Below are 12,273 nucleotides of genomic sequence, written 5' to 3'. Positions count from 1 at the left end.
ATTTCCCAAGAATTTGGGTTTCTCTGATTGCTTCTTTTAGTGACAGCCATGACCATTACTTTTCTCTGTCTACCGTCTGTGCCTCAGTGATCTCATGTCTTATGGCTTAAAATGTCACCTTTATTTAAATGCCAAATTCGCATCTCTAGCCCAGATCTCCCTTCTGAACTCCAGCCTGATCCTGCCATCAAGCCTTTGCACTAGCTGTTCCTTTTCATAGTATACCCTTCTCTTCTCATCTTTGCTCAAATCTTGTCTTTTCACTGATGTCTATTCTGATATTGCAGCCTGTCCCTTACCCCCCAATTTCAATTTTCCCAACCCCCCTTAACTTTTTATTTCTTTGTCCATAACACATATCACCTAACATACTAGGCAGTTTACATGTTTATTATGCTTATTTACTGCTATCTCCCCTTACTATTATGTACCAACACAAGAGCAGGGATCTGGAATAGATCCTGGCACACAGTAGGGACTCAATAAATATTTGTTGAATTATTTTGATTTGAAGTGAATTGAATTATGTATCTATGATGACAATAGAATAATTCCTATACTTTCTCACCTAGACTTTACAGGTAGGGAAATCTTTTTGTTTCTTTTATTTCTTTCCAAATGGATCAGAATTTATAAGCCCCCTAAGAGCTGTGACTCATAACAGACATACTGTTAAGACAGAGGGGCATTTTTAAGTTAATTTGTTAAAAATACAGTTAAATATGGCTGCTTAACTGAATGAGTTTATCTTTGTGTTGTAAACACGAATTTACATTACCACCTTCCCTCATCCCAAAGGAGACTAGAGTTTATTCTCTGGAAAAGGACGAGTTGCTCTGGAATTGGGGACACCAGACACACTGGAGACGGGTAGAAACAAGGTGGAAATGGAGTCTGAGCTGTGGCACCTGCAGCCCCTTCTTCCAGGGAGAGCCAGTCCCCTTCAACAGTCCCCCATCCCATTTTAACTCATCCCTCCATATAGAATTTATTTTTTGACTTTTGCTCATCTCAACGTCACTGAAAAGGTTATTTCCTATATTTTGAGTCTGTGTTTTTACATCCAATACAATTGAGATCTAAACATTTCTACTTTCCAAATTGCTAGTCAATTATCTGAATACCCCTCATTGTTTGTCATCCCCTTTCAACTGATTGTGCCAAACACACTTTGTACATCTACACAGATGACCTTATTTAAACTACATCATCCCGATGAAATGGGGTTGAACAGCTAAGCAGTCGAAATGTTGGTTGGTTTAAACTCCTGAGACAGAAGCTGGGCTGTGTGTGACATTCATGTGACTTTTAATTTCTCCAAAGAGACATGTTTTTATGAAGATAGATGTAATTGATTTCAAAACATTGGCAAGTTTCCTCTACGTTTATTTTTCTAAAAGTTCCTTTTCAAAATATGTATGGAGAAGCCCTGACACCCAATGTAATGGCATTTGGAGAAGGGGTTTTTGGAGATTGTTAGAGGGAGATGAGATCATGAGAGTGGGGCTTCATGATGGGATTAGTGCCCTTAAGAAGCGACACCAGACAATGAACTCTCCCTTTTCCTCTTCTGTCTCTCACTCCTGCAAGCACAAAGAAGAGGTCATGTTAGCACACAATGAGGTGGTGGCTGCCTATGAGCCAAAAGAAGATGCCTCAGAATGAAACCTTCCTTGCCAGCACCTTGATCTTGGACTTCTCAGCCTCCAGAACTGTGAGAAATAAATTTCTGTTGTTTAAGCCACCCAGACTTGAGCAGACGTACAGTATTATACCTACTTAAATTTCTGAATAAACCTTAGTATTCCACACTACTTCTCCCAGCTCTGTTGGATTTGTGTCCTCTCCCCACATCCTCCTTTCTCTCTTTCACATATTTTAATTCTCTAAAAGTATTAAAAATGCAGTACTTATTCATGGGTGATGTTTGGGGAGTGGAGGTGGGGTGTGCCAATGTCAACATTCAGTACACAGTAAATTTGAAGTTCATTTTTGTTATTTTGTGTCCTCTTTGCCTATGTGTGCTTTTACATAATGGGATCAAGTTTTAGATGTTTTTGGAATTGAAATTGTTTTTCACTAAATATTAAATGATGCTCAGATCCTGAGCCTTCATAGCAGGGTGGTAAAAAGCTTGCACTCAGGAATCATAAAAATCTGTATTTAAATTCCAGCTCTACCACCACCACCTCCAGCTGGTGATCTTGGTCAAATTACTAATTTTTTTTAATCTTATTTTTCCATCTGTAAAGAGGCATTTTTAATAGGCACTCCACAACAAATTTGTTATATGTGGTATACAGAGTCACTCAAAAATAGAAACTATTAATGTTGCATTTTATGATTTTTAAACTTATTTAAAAAGCAAATGTTCATTTATGAAAACAGAGATGTATAGGAAAACAAACATGACAGTACCCAGATATTACCAATGTAAAAATTCTGCTATAAAAAGACAAATACTGTATGATTCCACTTATTTAAGTGGTAGCAAAAGTAGTCAAATTCATAGAAACATAAAGTAGAGTGGTGTTTGCAGGAATAAGTGGGGCGGGGGAGGGAGTTATTGTTTGATGGGCACAGAGTTTTAGTTTTGCAAGATGAAAAAGTTCTGGAGATGTGTTCCACAACAATCTGAATATACTTAACACTATGGAACTGTACACTTTAAAGTAGTTAAGATGTTAAATTTTATGTTACTTATTTTTAGTACATGCACACAAATTTTTGGATGTATTTCTTTCCAACAGACACACTCTAGTACCCAGTTTGAAAATTTTTTCAAACCCACTAGTACCAATGCCATATCACTTCTTCACTGACCTCTACTTGTCACATCCTCCCTTCTCTCCCTACCCAGCTTCAGGCATTCCCTTGCAGACACCCCCAACTCCCTGCATGTATATTGCAAACACCCCATCTCTGTCTGTTCTGGTTGCTATAACCAAAATATCATAGACTGGGTGGTTATAAACATCAGAAATTTATTGCTCACAGTTTTGGAGGCTGGAAGTCCAAGATCAGGATACCAGCATAGTCAGGTTCTGGTGAAAGTCCTCTTCCAGGTTGCAGACTGCTGACTTCTCGCTGTGTCCTTACATGGTGGAGGGGCTAGGGAGACAGACCCATAGGTGTCTTTTTTAAGGTCACTAATCTCATTCATGAGAGTTCCACCCTCCTGACCCAATCAGCTCCCAAATGCCCCACCTCCTAACCACCATCAATTATTAGGATTTCAGCATATGAGTTTGAAAGGGTCACAAACGTTCAGACTATAGAACACCTGAATATATGTTCCCAGCCACAATCTCTCTCAGCACTTCGGATTCTTAATTCCAACTGCACATTGACTCTTGGGTGTGTATTAGGCATTTCAGATTTAACAAGTCCATTTCCAAACCTGCTCTGCTCCCAGTATTTCCTGTCTCAATAAATAGAAACATTGAATTGCTCAAGCAGGATCATCCTTGACTCCTCTTTCTCCAAAACTATGTTCAACCCACCAGAAAATTCTGTCGATTCTGTCTTCAAAATATAACTTTTCTCATCACCTCCATTGCTACCACCTATTTTCTTTTACACAGATTATTGCACACTTGCATCCCCCGCAGTTTATTCTCTAGAAAGCATCCATTTTATGTTCTTACCATGATTTGCGTCAAGCAATATGGCATTCCTTGGTGATATATGCATATGCCCACACATGCTCCCAGCTCAAGTTCTTTACCTTCTGCTAAGATGCTCTTTTTTCAGAGCCCCCTTGTAGTCACTGTCCTCTAAAAGGTAGCTTCTTATGGTAGCTCACAGAGAAAAAAATGTGACAATGAATATATATATGTTCATGTATAACTGAAAAATTGTGCTCTACAGTGGAATTTGACACAACATTGTAAAATGTTTAGAAATCAATAAAAAATGCTAAAAAAATAAATAAAAGGTAGCTTCTAACATCATAGATTAGTTTAACCTGTTTTTTTAATTTACTTAAATAGAATCATATGTATTATTTTGTGTCTGACTTCTTTTGCTCAATACTGTATTTGTGAGATTCATCAACATTGTTGTGTGTAGTTGTAGTCTCTTTATTTTCATTGCTGTGTGTACTCCACATTGTATGATATAACAGTATTTATTTGCCCACTGCACTGCTGATGGGCATTGGGTGGTTTCCAGTTTGGGGTTAATATTAAGAGTGTTCTAGGAACATTCTAGAATATGTCTTTTGGTGAATGTTTGTATGCATTTCTGTTGGTTATATACCTAAGGATAAGATTGCTGGACATAATGTTCAGCTTTAGTAAATACTACTGCTAAATACTTTTCTGAAAGAGTTGTACCAGTTTATACTCTCACCAAAAGCACCTGAAATGTCTGGTCCTTAATTTTAATGTGGATCAATTTATCAATTTTGTCCTTTAAGTTTAGCATTTTTTATCCCATGTAATAAATGTATGCCCACTTCAAGGTCATAAAAATATTCTCCTATTTTCTTCTAAAAAATTTATTGTTTTACTTATCACATTTGGATTTGTAATCCAACTGGACTGATTTTTGTTTATGTTATAAAGTAAGGATTAATATGAATATTCAATTGACCTATCACCAATTTATTTAAAAGATCTTCTTTTTCTCCACCCTTGTCCTAAATCAGGTGATGGTCTATACATAGGTCTGAATTTGGAATCTTATGTTCCATTGTTCAGTTTGTCTATTCTTGCACTAATACCTACCTTATTGTCTTAATTACTATAACTTTATAATAGGTTTTCATATTCAGTAATATAAGTCTACCAGTTAACAATATACATTTTCTACTTACCAAAATTTAATGTTAATGAATAATTCTACTCTCCTCCACAATAGTCCTTGAACACTTTAACTATGACACTTTAATTTAGAATACTTTAACTTCATTCATGCCCCTTTCAACCTATATGCTATTTTTCTCAGATATTTTAATTTGATTTTTTAAACTTCACAAATCACTAAGATATTTACTCTACATCATTAATTCTCATTTAGATTGAGGCACATGTTTTGCTGTCATTGTTCTTTCTTTTTTGCATTTTAGTCCTTTTGTCTGGAATCATTTTCTTTCTGCCTTGAAAATTTTCTTTAAACTTTCTGTAGTCTGCTGGTAGCAAACTCTCTGTTTTTAATTTTTGTTTGTTTGTTTGTTTGTTTGAAAGTGTCTTTATTTCTCCTTTATTCTTGAAAGATTTTTTTGAAAATTCTGCGCTGAATTCTGGGTTGCTAATTATTTCTTCTCAACACATTGACGATTTCATCCCACAGTCTTTTGACTTCCATTATTGCTGATGATAAGTTAGCTGTCACAATGCTGCTTGTGCTAGTTATCAAAGTTTGCCACTGTATTAATTAGGAATTTCTGCATAACAAGTAACTCCAAAACTTAATCGCTTAAAAAATTAAACATTTTTTAATCTCACATTTTTAATGGGTCAGTAATTCAGAGGCTGCTTAGGTGGGAGTTTTTGGCTCAGGATGAAATCAATATGGGGTTTCAGTAAGATGTCAGCTGAGGTGGGAGCCCTAGTAACACATTCCTTTTAAGATATATGTATATATATATTCATTCCAGAGTTTTATTTTTAAAATGACTGTTGTTTTCTGAGTTGAGTTGGTATAAATATCCCTGCCCACTATTACCAGAAAGAGGAACTCCAGCCATCCTCTATCCCCCTCTCCACCTGCTGCTTCCTTTTTCTTCATAGCTCTTACCATCACCGGGGGTATTAACTCTTTATTTTTCTATTTATTGTGGACTGAAGAAAAATGCACAACCTGAAAGATGTGAGTTAATTTTTACTTGAGGACCTTACTGAGGACTATAGCCTGGGAGACAGGCTCTCAGATAGCTCTGAGGAACTGCTCAGAAGAGGGGAGCCAGGATACATAGGAGTTTTTGCTGAAGAGAATCATGTAGTCAAACATAAAAAGATTACTGTTAATCACAAAAACACCCAGACATCTCAAGTTAATGATTTTAGTGCTGTTCTATGTATAGGAAAATAGAAGAGTCTGGGCTTATTGAAGTTATTCCTTAGATATGCATCTGGTAACTATCTGGGGCCAGTATCCAGAGCACAGGATGTTTCCTGTTTTTCTCCAGCCTGAATTCCCCTCAGGGTGCACCATCCGTGGCTGATGGCTTCATGGTGGGCAATTGGTTGTTTACTGGAATGACAGGCAACCTTCCCATTCCACATTATTATTATCTATTTAGTTCTGCTAGAATTAAGATCGAAGAAAGAAGAGACTGTGTTTTGATGACTGGGATCTCCTTGGAGCCTGCAGCAATGTGTGGAGGATTTAGGCTCTCAGAAGATAGTTGTTGCACAAATGAATGAATGAATGACAGAGAAAGGGCTTCTCCACCGGAAGAGCTGGGCGGCCAAGTGTTCTCTTGGGACCTCTGTCAGGAAACGAGGGCGATCTGCCAGGGTGGGGCTGTCCAGGGACTGGCAGCCCTCGGGGGGGGGGGGGGGGGGGGGCGCGCTCCTCGGGTTCCGGACTCCGGGTTTTCACGAGCGCCTGCCTCCCCGAGAGGGCGGGGCCCTCGGCGGCTCCCCATGGGCGGAGCCGGCGGCTGGGCGTGCGGAACCCGCCGGAAGACGCGCGGGCTCTGGGGTTGGTGGCTACACTGCTGTGTCCAGGGACCGCACCCGGGGCTGCCCGGGCTGGGGTGAGGGCGACCCGGGGTGCGGGCAAAGGCCAAGCCGCGTCGGGAGGGCGGAGGCGCCGGGATACCAGGGCTGGGGCCCAGGAGGCGCGGCGCCGGTGGATCTGGCCGCTGCCGCCGGCCCGGCATCAGAACAGCAGTCGGCGAGGTGCATTCTCGCCCCTGTCTGCGGAAAGCCGGTTCGAGGCACCCGTCCCATTGCGGTCCCCAAAGCCCCTCTCCTGAGGGTGCGGCTGGGAAAGGACACCTTGGAGGGGCAGTGGGGGATCTGGTGCCGCAGCACCTGCCCTAGGCCGCCTCTGGGGAATTTGGAAAAGACCCCCACCCAGTCCGGAGGCCGACAGTCCTCTGGGGTTCCGAAGGAAGCCTGTGTGAACGTTGGGCGATTTTTGAAGAATCATTGTGTTGGGTAGGGGTGCGATCTGCCTATAAAAGGCTGGGAAAGAACAAAGTCTGTTATCCCCAGTCTTCTCTAAAGAGACACCCTCTGGAGCTGAAAGCCTCAAGAACGGGTGCTCTCGCGCCCCCATCTCTGATCCTACCAGCTTCCAAGGCCGGTCTGGTGAGTAGGAGGCTACGTTCGCAGCCTGTGTCTGTTAAGTCTGTAAGTCCGAGGTAGGCATATCTGGGAGCAATGAGAAGGGGCATCCTCGAAATAAAGCTTCTCTGTCTTTAACTGTTTCCTAAGTAAGATTTGAAAGTTTCTCCACTTGGGTTGCAAACCATTTTACATTTTATATATTCAGGGGCAGGATATTTTCCACATGCTCCAATCCATAGGCTCCTTTCTCTGCATCAGTCACAGCTAAAAACAAAAAGAAGCCAAATACCCTGTCCCACAAACTTCAAAAAATTAGGCCGGCTTTCTTTCCACGGAGCTAACACTAGGACTGTTCTTGGGGCCCAGGTACACTGGATCTGGTCGCTGTGGAGACCTGTTCAGATGCCAGGGGGTTCGATGGGATGATAGATTTGGGTTGTTTCCAAATTTTCCCTTTACAAACAGTTCTGCAATAGTCCTCATTATACATCAAGTTCTCTACTTCCTCCATTTGAAGTCATACCCCTCTCCCCCAATTTTTACATTTTCTGAAACCAGGGTGCGTCTTAACAGAGAGGTTTAGAGGAGCTGCCACTGCTGGACATCCATGTGGGTGGCAATGTGTCTGTCACTGCTTGCCCATGTGAAAACTTGGCTATGTGATTGTTCCATCAGCTGAGATACTCAGACTTTAAATTCAGATCTGTAATTGTTTTTTTTTTTAAACTTAGATAATGCTGTGATGCAACATTAAAGCAAAAGGTCTATAATAATGTTTATTAAGGGTTTACTGTATGCAAACATTTTTTCAATTAATCAGTGCACCCTATGAAGTACAATTATCCCCATTTTCTAGATGAAGAAACTGAAGCTCAGAGAGTTGAAGTACCTTAGAGCTTTTAAGTACAAATGTCAGAATTCTAACCCAGGCTGTCTGAGGTCTAAGCTTATCCTCTTAACTCCCAAATCTGTGTCCAGGCAGAAGATACATGTGCTTACAAGGAGGGAGGTCAAGGCAGAGCCTCTGAGTGTGTGTGGGTCTTTGGCTGTGTGTGTGTGTGTGTGTGTGTGTGTGTGTGTGTGTGTAACTGGGAGATAGAGCCACATGCAAAGCATTGGTTCTACTTATTCCCATATTGATGCCAAATCCTTGTTTTTGGATCTTTTGCAGCTCTAAGTATATTTCTGCAAGTTCTGGAGGTTGGAGCTGTATGATCAGTTTTCTGGATCCCTCGTCTCCTGCCTTTTTCTCTGCTAGAAGAATATAAAGAAGCATGTACTCAGACCTACTCAACCGGCTGCCTCCCAAGGAGGCAGTACTTGATTTAAGAGAGGAGCCAGTGTTTCAGAGCTATTAAAGCCACATCAGCCTCTAGGAGCCACCAGGTTCTCCTGCCGCAGGGACACGCCAAAGTCCTGAGGGCAGGAGGCTGTGATCAGAGGAGGACCATGCAACTTTGATGCCTCTCAGCGTAGGCTCTGGCCGGTTCCTCACTGGGAAGTGGACAAGGCCAGTCAGGCAGCAGCATCATGCTGCAGCAGCTCCTGATCACCCTGCCCACAGACACCAGCACCTGGGTGAAGCTGCACCATCCAGAGAAGGCCAAGGAGGGGCCGCCCCTGTGGGAGGATGTGACGAAGATGTTTGAAGGAGAAGGTGAGGGTAGAATGATGGACTCGGGAGGGAGGAGGGGGAAGGGTTCTCAAGTTATGTGTGGAAAGGTAGGTACACACTTCATGGTGGGAGCCCCTTGGGGAGAAAATTGGAGGAAAGCACTTCCTTGGGGCTCATGCTTATGGCTTTGGGGACGGGACTGCTATGAGAGAAAATGTTGGGCTCTCAGCACTGAATCCTGGTCACACGTTCCCCATGCTGCTCCCATCCCCTATCCTCAAATAAACACATGACAGAAGACAGAATCCAGGGTGTTACCCACCAGCGGCTCCCAAGTGTATCCGTGCGATTCACAGACAGCGGGGTCAAAGGTTTCTACCCCCTTAAGCCCTCCAGTGGTTTTCCTTCTTAAGTTTCAGTCATTTTAGCCCCAAACCAACATTTTTTCTTTCTTTTCCTCTCCTGCAAAGTGGAAGGAATGACATGCTTGGTTACTCTCATTTTATCTTTAAATGTATGAGTTCAGTGGGAAACATGTCCAAGGTTACACATTATTTAGTGGTCTGATCAGGATAGATGGATGGACAGAGGAATTCCTATGTTTTATGTGGTCTCTTAGTTCATACCTTTAAGTCTTCAGATTCAGCCTGTATTTACTGTATTCTAGCTCTGTCAGGCAGGGTCTTTGCTAAGCATCCTGACAGATGGAAAAATGAGTAATGATCCCTAATGCTAATTATGAGTTGATAGAAACAGACACATACCCAGATCAAAAGAATAGAATGGAGCCCAAGAATATTCTATGGTAAAATTGTTGTGGAAGACAGGAGACAGGAAACAATCTTCTGATTGTACTTAGAGCAGTTTTCACAAAGCAGATGCTATTAAACTGGGCTTTAGAAGATGTCTAAATTTTTTTTAACATTTTTTATTGATTTATAATCATTTTACAATGTTGTGTCAAATTCCAGTGTTCAGCACAGTTTTTCAGTCATACTGTCTAAGTTTTTGATGGAAGAGTCAGAGAAAGGATACAAAAGTTGGGTACCTTGAAAAGTGGTTCAGAGAATGGAGACTCTTCCAGTCTAACAGGGTTAAGAATGTGGTTGACATGTGTCCCACAGGTAAAGGATGGTGGTTAGAGGAAATCAGTGCTGGGGAGAAACGCTTCAGGCAGCTTGTAGAGCGCCTTGAAGTCCATGGGAAGTGTCTATATTGTTCTTCCTTGTCAGGAATCTTTGAACAAAGGCATGGTCTGGTGGATCTGTGCTTTTGGACCATCATCGACCATTGGGAAATATTAATGCCCAAAGCAATGCCCTGCAGCTCCTCCTCACTAAGGAGGCTCCAGTCTGCTCTTGAGTCACTCTCAGTGTCCCTCTTTGTGAATGTATGAGAGAGGAGCCACATTCAGCAGGTCTGCAGGCAGCTTTTCTATTTGGGGGATTTGGGGAGATACAAACTTCATAGCTCTTTTCCTTCTTCAGCTCTGCTGTCTCAGGATGCTGATGAGACCCAGGGAGGAAGTTTAAAGGATGAAGTGACCCCCAGGTCCCCGACAGCAAAATTCCAGGTGGGTTGGAGTTTCCTGTCACTTTCTTGACATGCTTCTTGGTTTTTAAGATTATAACTTGCCTTTTGTTTTGGAGTTGGGGTGTGTTGAGGCTAACAAGTTCAACCCAGGGAGCTCAGTGCAAGTTGCTCTCGTATAGAAAACTGGGCCCCAGTGGCAGCAGTTTCTCTACTCATAGAAAGCTTGTTTCTAACTGACATCTAGGTCTAACATTGTGAAAATTTCTGTAGAGAAAGCAAAACGAGTGACATAATTCTAGCCCCTAAAACCCAACAGATACCCCTGGGATCTAAGCTAAACCTTAATTTTTATGAGTATTTTATACTTAAAACTTGTGAGAAAGAAAGTTCTGACATTCTTCGTGAGGTGCACATATCACTTCATGAGGTGGTTCTTAGAATAGTACCAGGAGCAGAGCTGAAACTGCAGCCAAAGGAGACATGAGTGGAGAAGAAATGGTCAGACCACACACATTAGACACGCTGTGTGGTTACAGCAGGGTGTGGAAACGGTGTCCTCACTGCCTGGTGGAAGTGGAAGTGAAACAAAAGGAAAACTATGAAATAAATGAGAGATGAGGACTTGAGTAAGTGATGTTATTCAAGGACAGAAGAGTTTTAAGAGAGAAGAACCTGAGTTCTGAAAGTAGTATAGGATTTGAACTTATCTCTTGTATCTACTTGCTCAGTGTTTTTTTTTTAGGTGTTTACAATCCCAGTTTCCTCAGCTAATTCAGATACTAACACCCTGTAGGACTGAAATGCATTCCAGGAGTATTTCCAGTAATATAGAAGCAGTAATAATAGTCTAATGTTTGAAGAGTTATCTCCACATTCAACTTATCTGGAATTCTGATTTTTTATCTCCTGACATATATCAGAAACTGATGGGATTTTTAGCACTGGAAAAGATTAAACTTATTAAAATTGAGCTCTAGTTTACGTATAGGAAAATACACTTAAGAAAGTGTTTAGTTCTATTTTGACATATTTATACACCATGTAACCAAATCAAGATACAGAACATTTCCACCATCTCAGAATGTTCCCTTGTGCCCCTTTCCAGTCAAAGCTCTGTTTTGCCCCTAGTAGAGAATACATGGGATCTCTGCATTATTTCTTATAACTGCATATAAATCTATAATGAAATTATATTAATATATAATAAATGTATAATCTCAAAGAGTTTATTTTAAAAAAGAAATCTATATACTGCAGTTGTTGGTAGTAGTCTATAAATGTCAATTAGGTTAAGTTGGCTGATAGGTTGTTCAAACTATATCTTTGATGAATTTTTGTCTACTTCTCTCATTTACTGAAAGGAGTGTTGAAATCTCTAATTAATGTGGTTAATTAAAGGGTCTAAATCTCCCTTTAGTTATGTCAACTCTATTTTATTTATTTTGAATTCTGAAACGTGTAGGATTGTTGTCTTCTTGATGAATTGACCATTTATCACTATGAAATATTTCTTCTTTATGCCTAATAATATTCTTTTTCCTTAGCCCAGTTTATCTGATTTAACGTAGCTCCTTCAGTGTTCTTTTAGTTATTGTTTGTATGGTATAGCTTTATCCATTCTTTTACTTTTAACCTATCTGTGTCTTTATATTAAAAGTGTGACCTTCTTAAATATAGGTGGGTCTTGCTTGCTTAGCCCATTTACAGTTACATAATCATTGATATGGTGGGATTTAAGTGTATACTCTTGTTCTTTGTTTGCTGTTTGTCAAATCTACTCTTTGTTTCTTGGTTGCTCCTCTCCTGCCTTCTTTTAGGTTGTGTAGTCTTTTAATATTCCATTTTATGTCCTCTAGTGACTTTTATAGCTATACTTCTTTG

At 40.8% G+C, this 12,273-nt stretch overlaps 1 protein-coding gene across 1 annotated transcript in view; it reads left to right on the top strand.

Annotated features, from left to right (window-relative positions):
- The window catches only part of LOC105072757 (uncharacterized), a 33,048-nt gene that overhangs the window by 11,727 nt on the left and 9,048 nt on the right, over positions 1-12,273 (top strand). Inside the window, exons 7-9 of the mRNA XM_074375966.1 lie at positions 6,444-7,080; positions 8,721-8,901; positions 10,347-10,432. Coding sequence (XP_074232067.1) covers positions 6,444-7,080; positions 8,721-8,901; positions 10,347-10,432 — 904 coding nt within the window. The remainder of the gene's footprint in view (positions 1-6,443; positions 7,081-8,720; positions 8,902-10,346; positions 10,433-12,273) is intronic.

Source organism: Camelus bactrianus, chromosome 13 (assembly GCF_048773025.1).
Source record: "Camelus bactrianus isolate YW-2024 breed Bactrian camel chromosome 13, ASM4877302v1, whole genome shotgun sequence".
Lineage (NCBI taxonomy): Eukaryota > Metazoa > Chordata > Mammalia > Artiodactyla > Camelidae > Camelus > Camelus bactrianus.
This window is presented reverse-complemented; position numbering and strand designations above follow the sequence as displayed.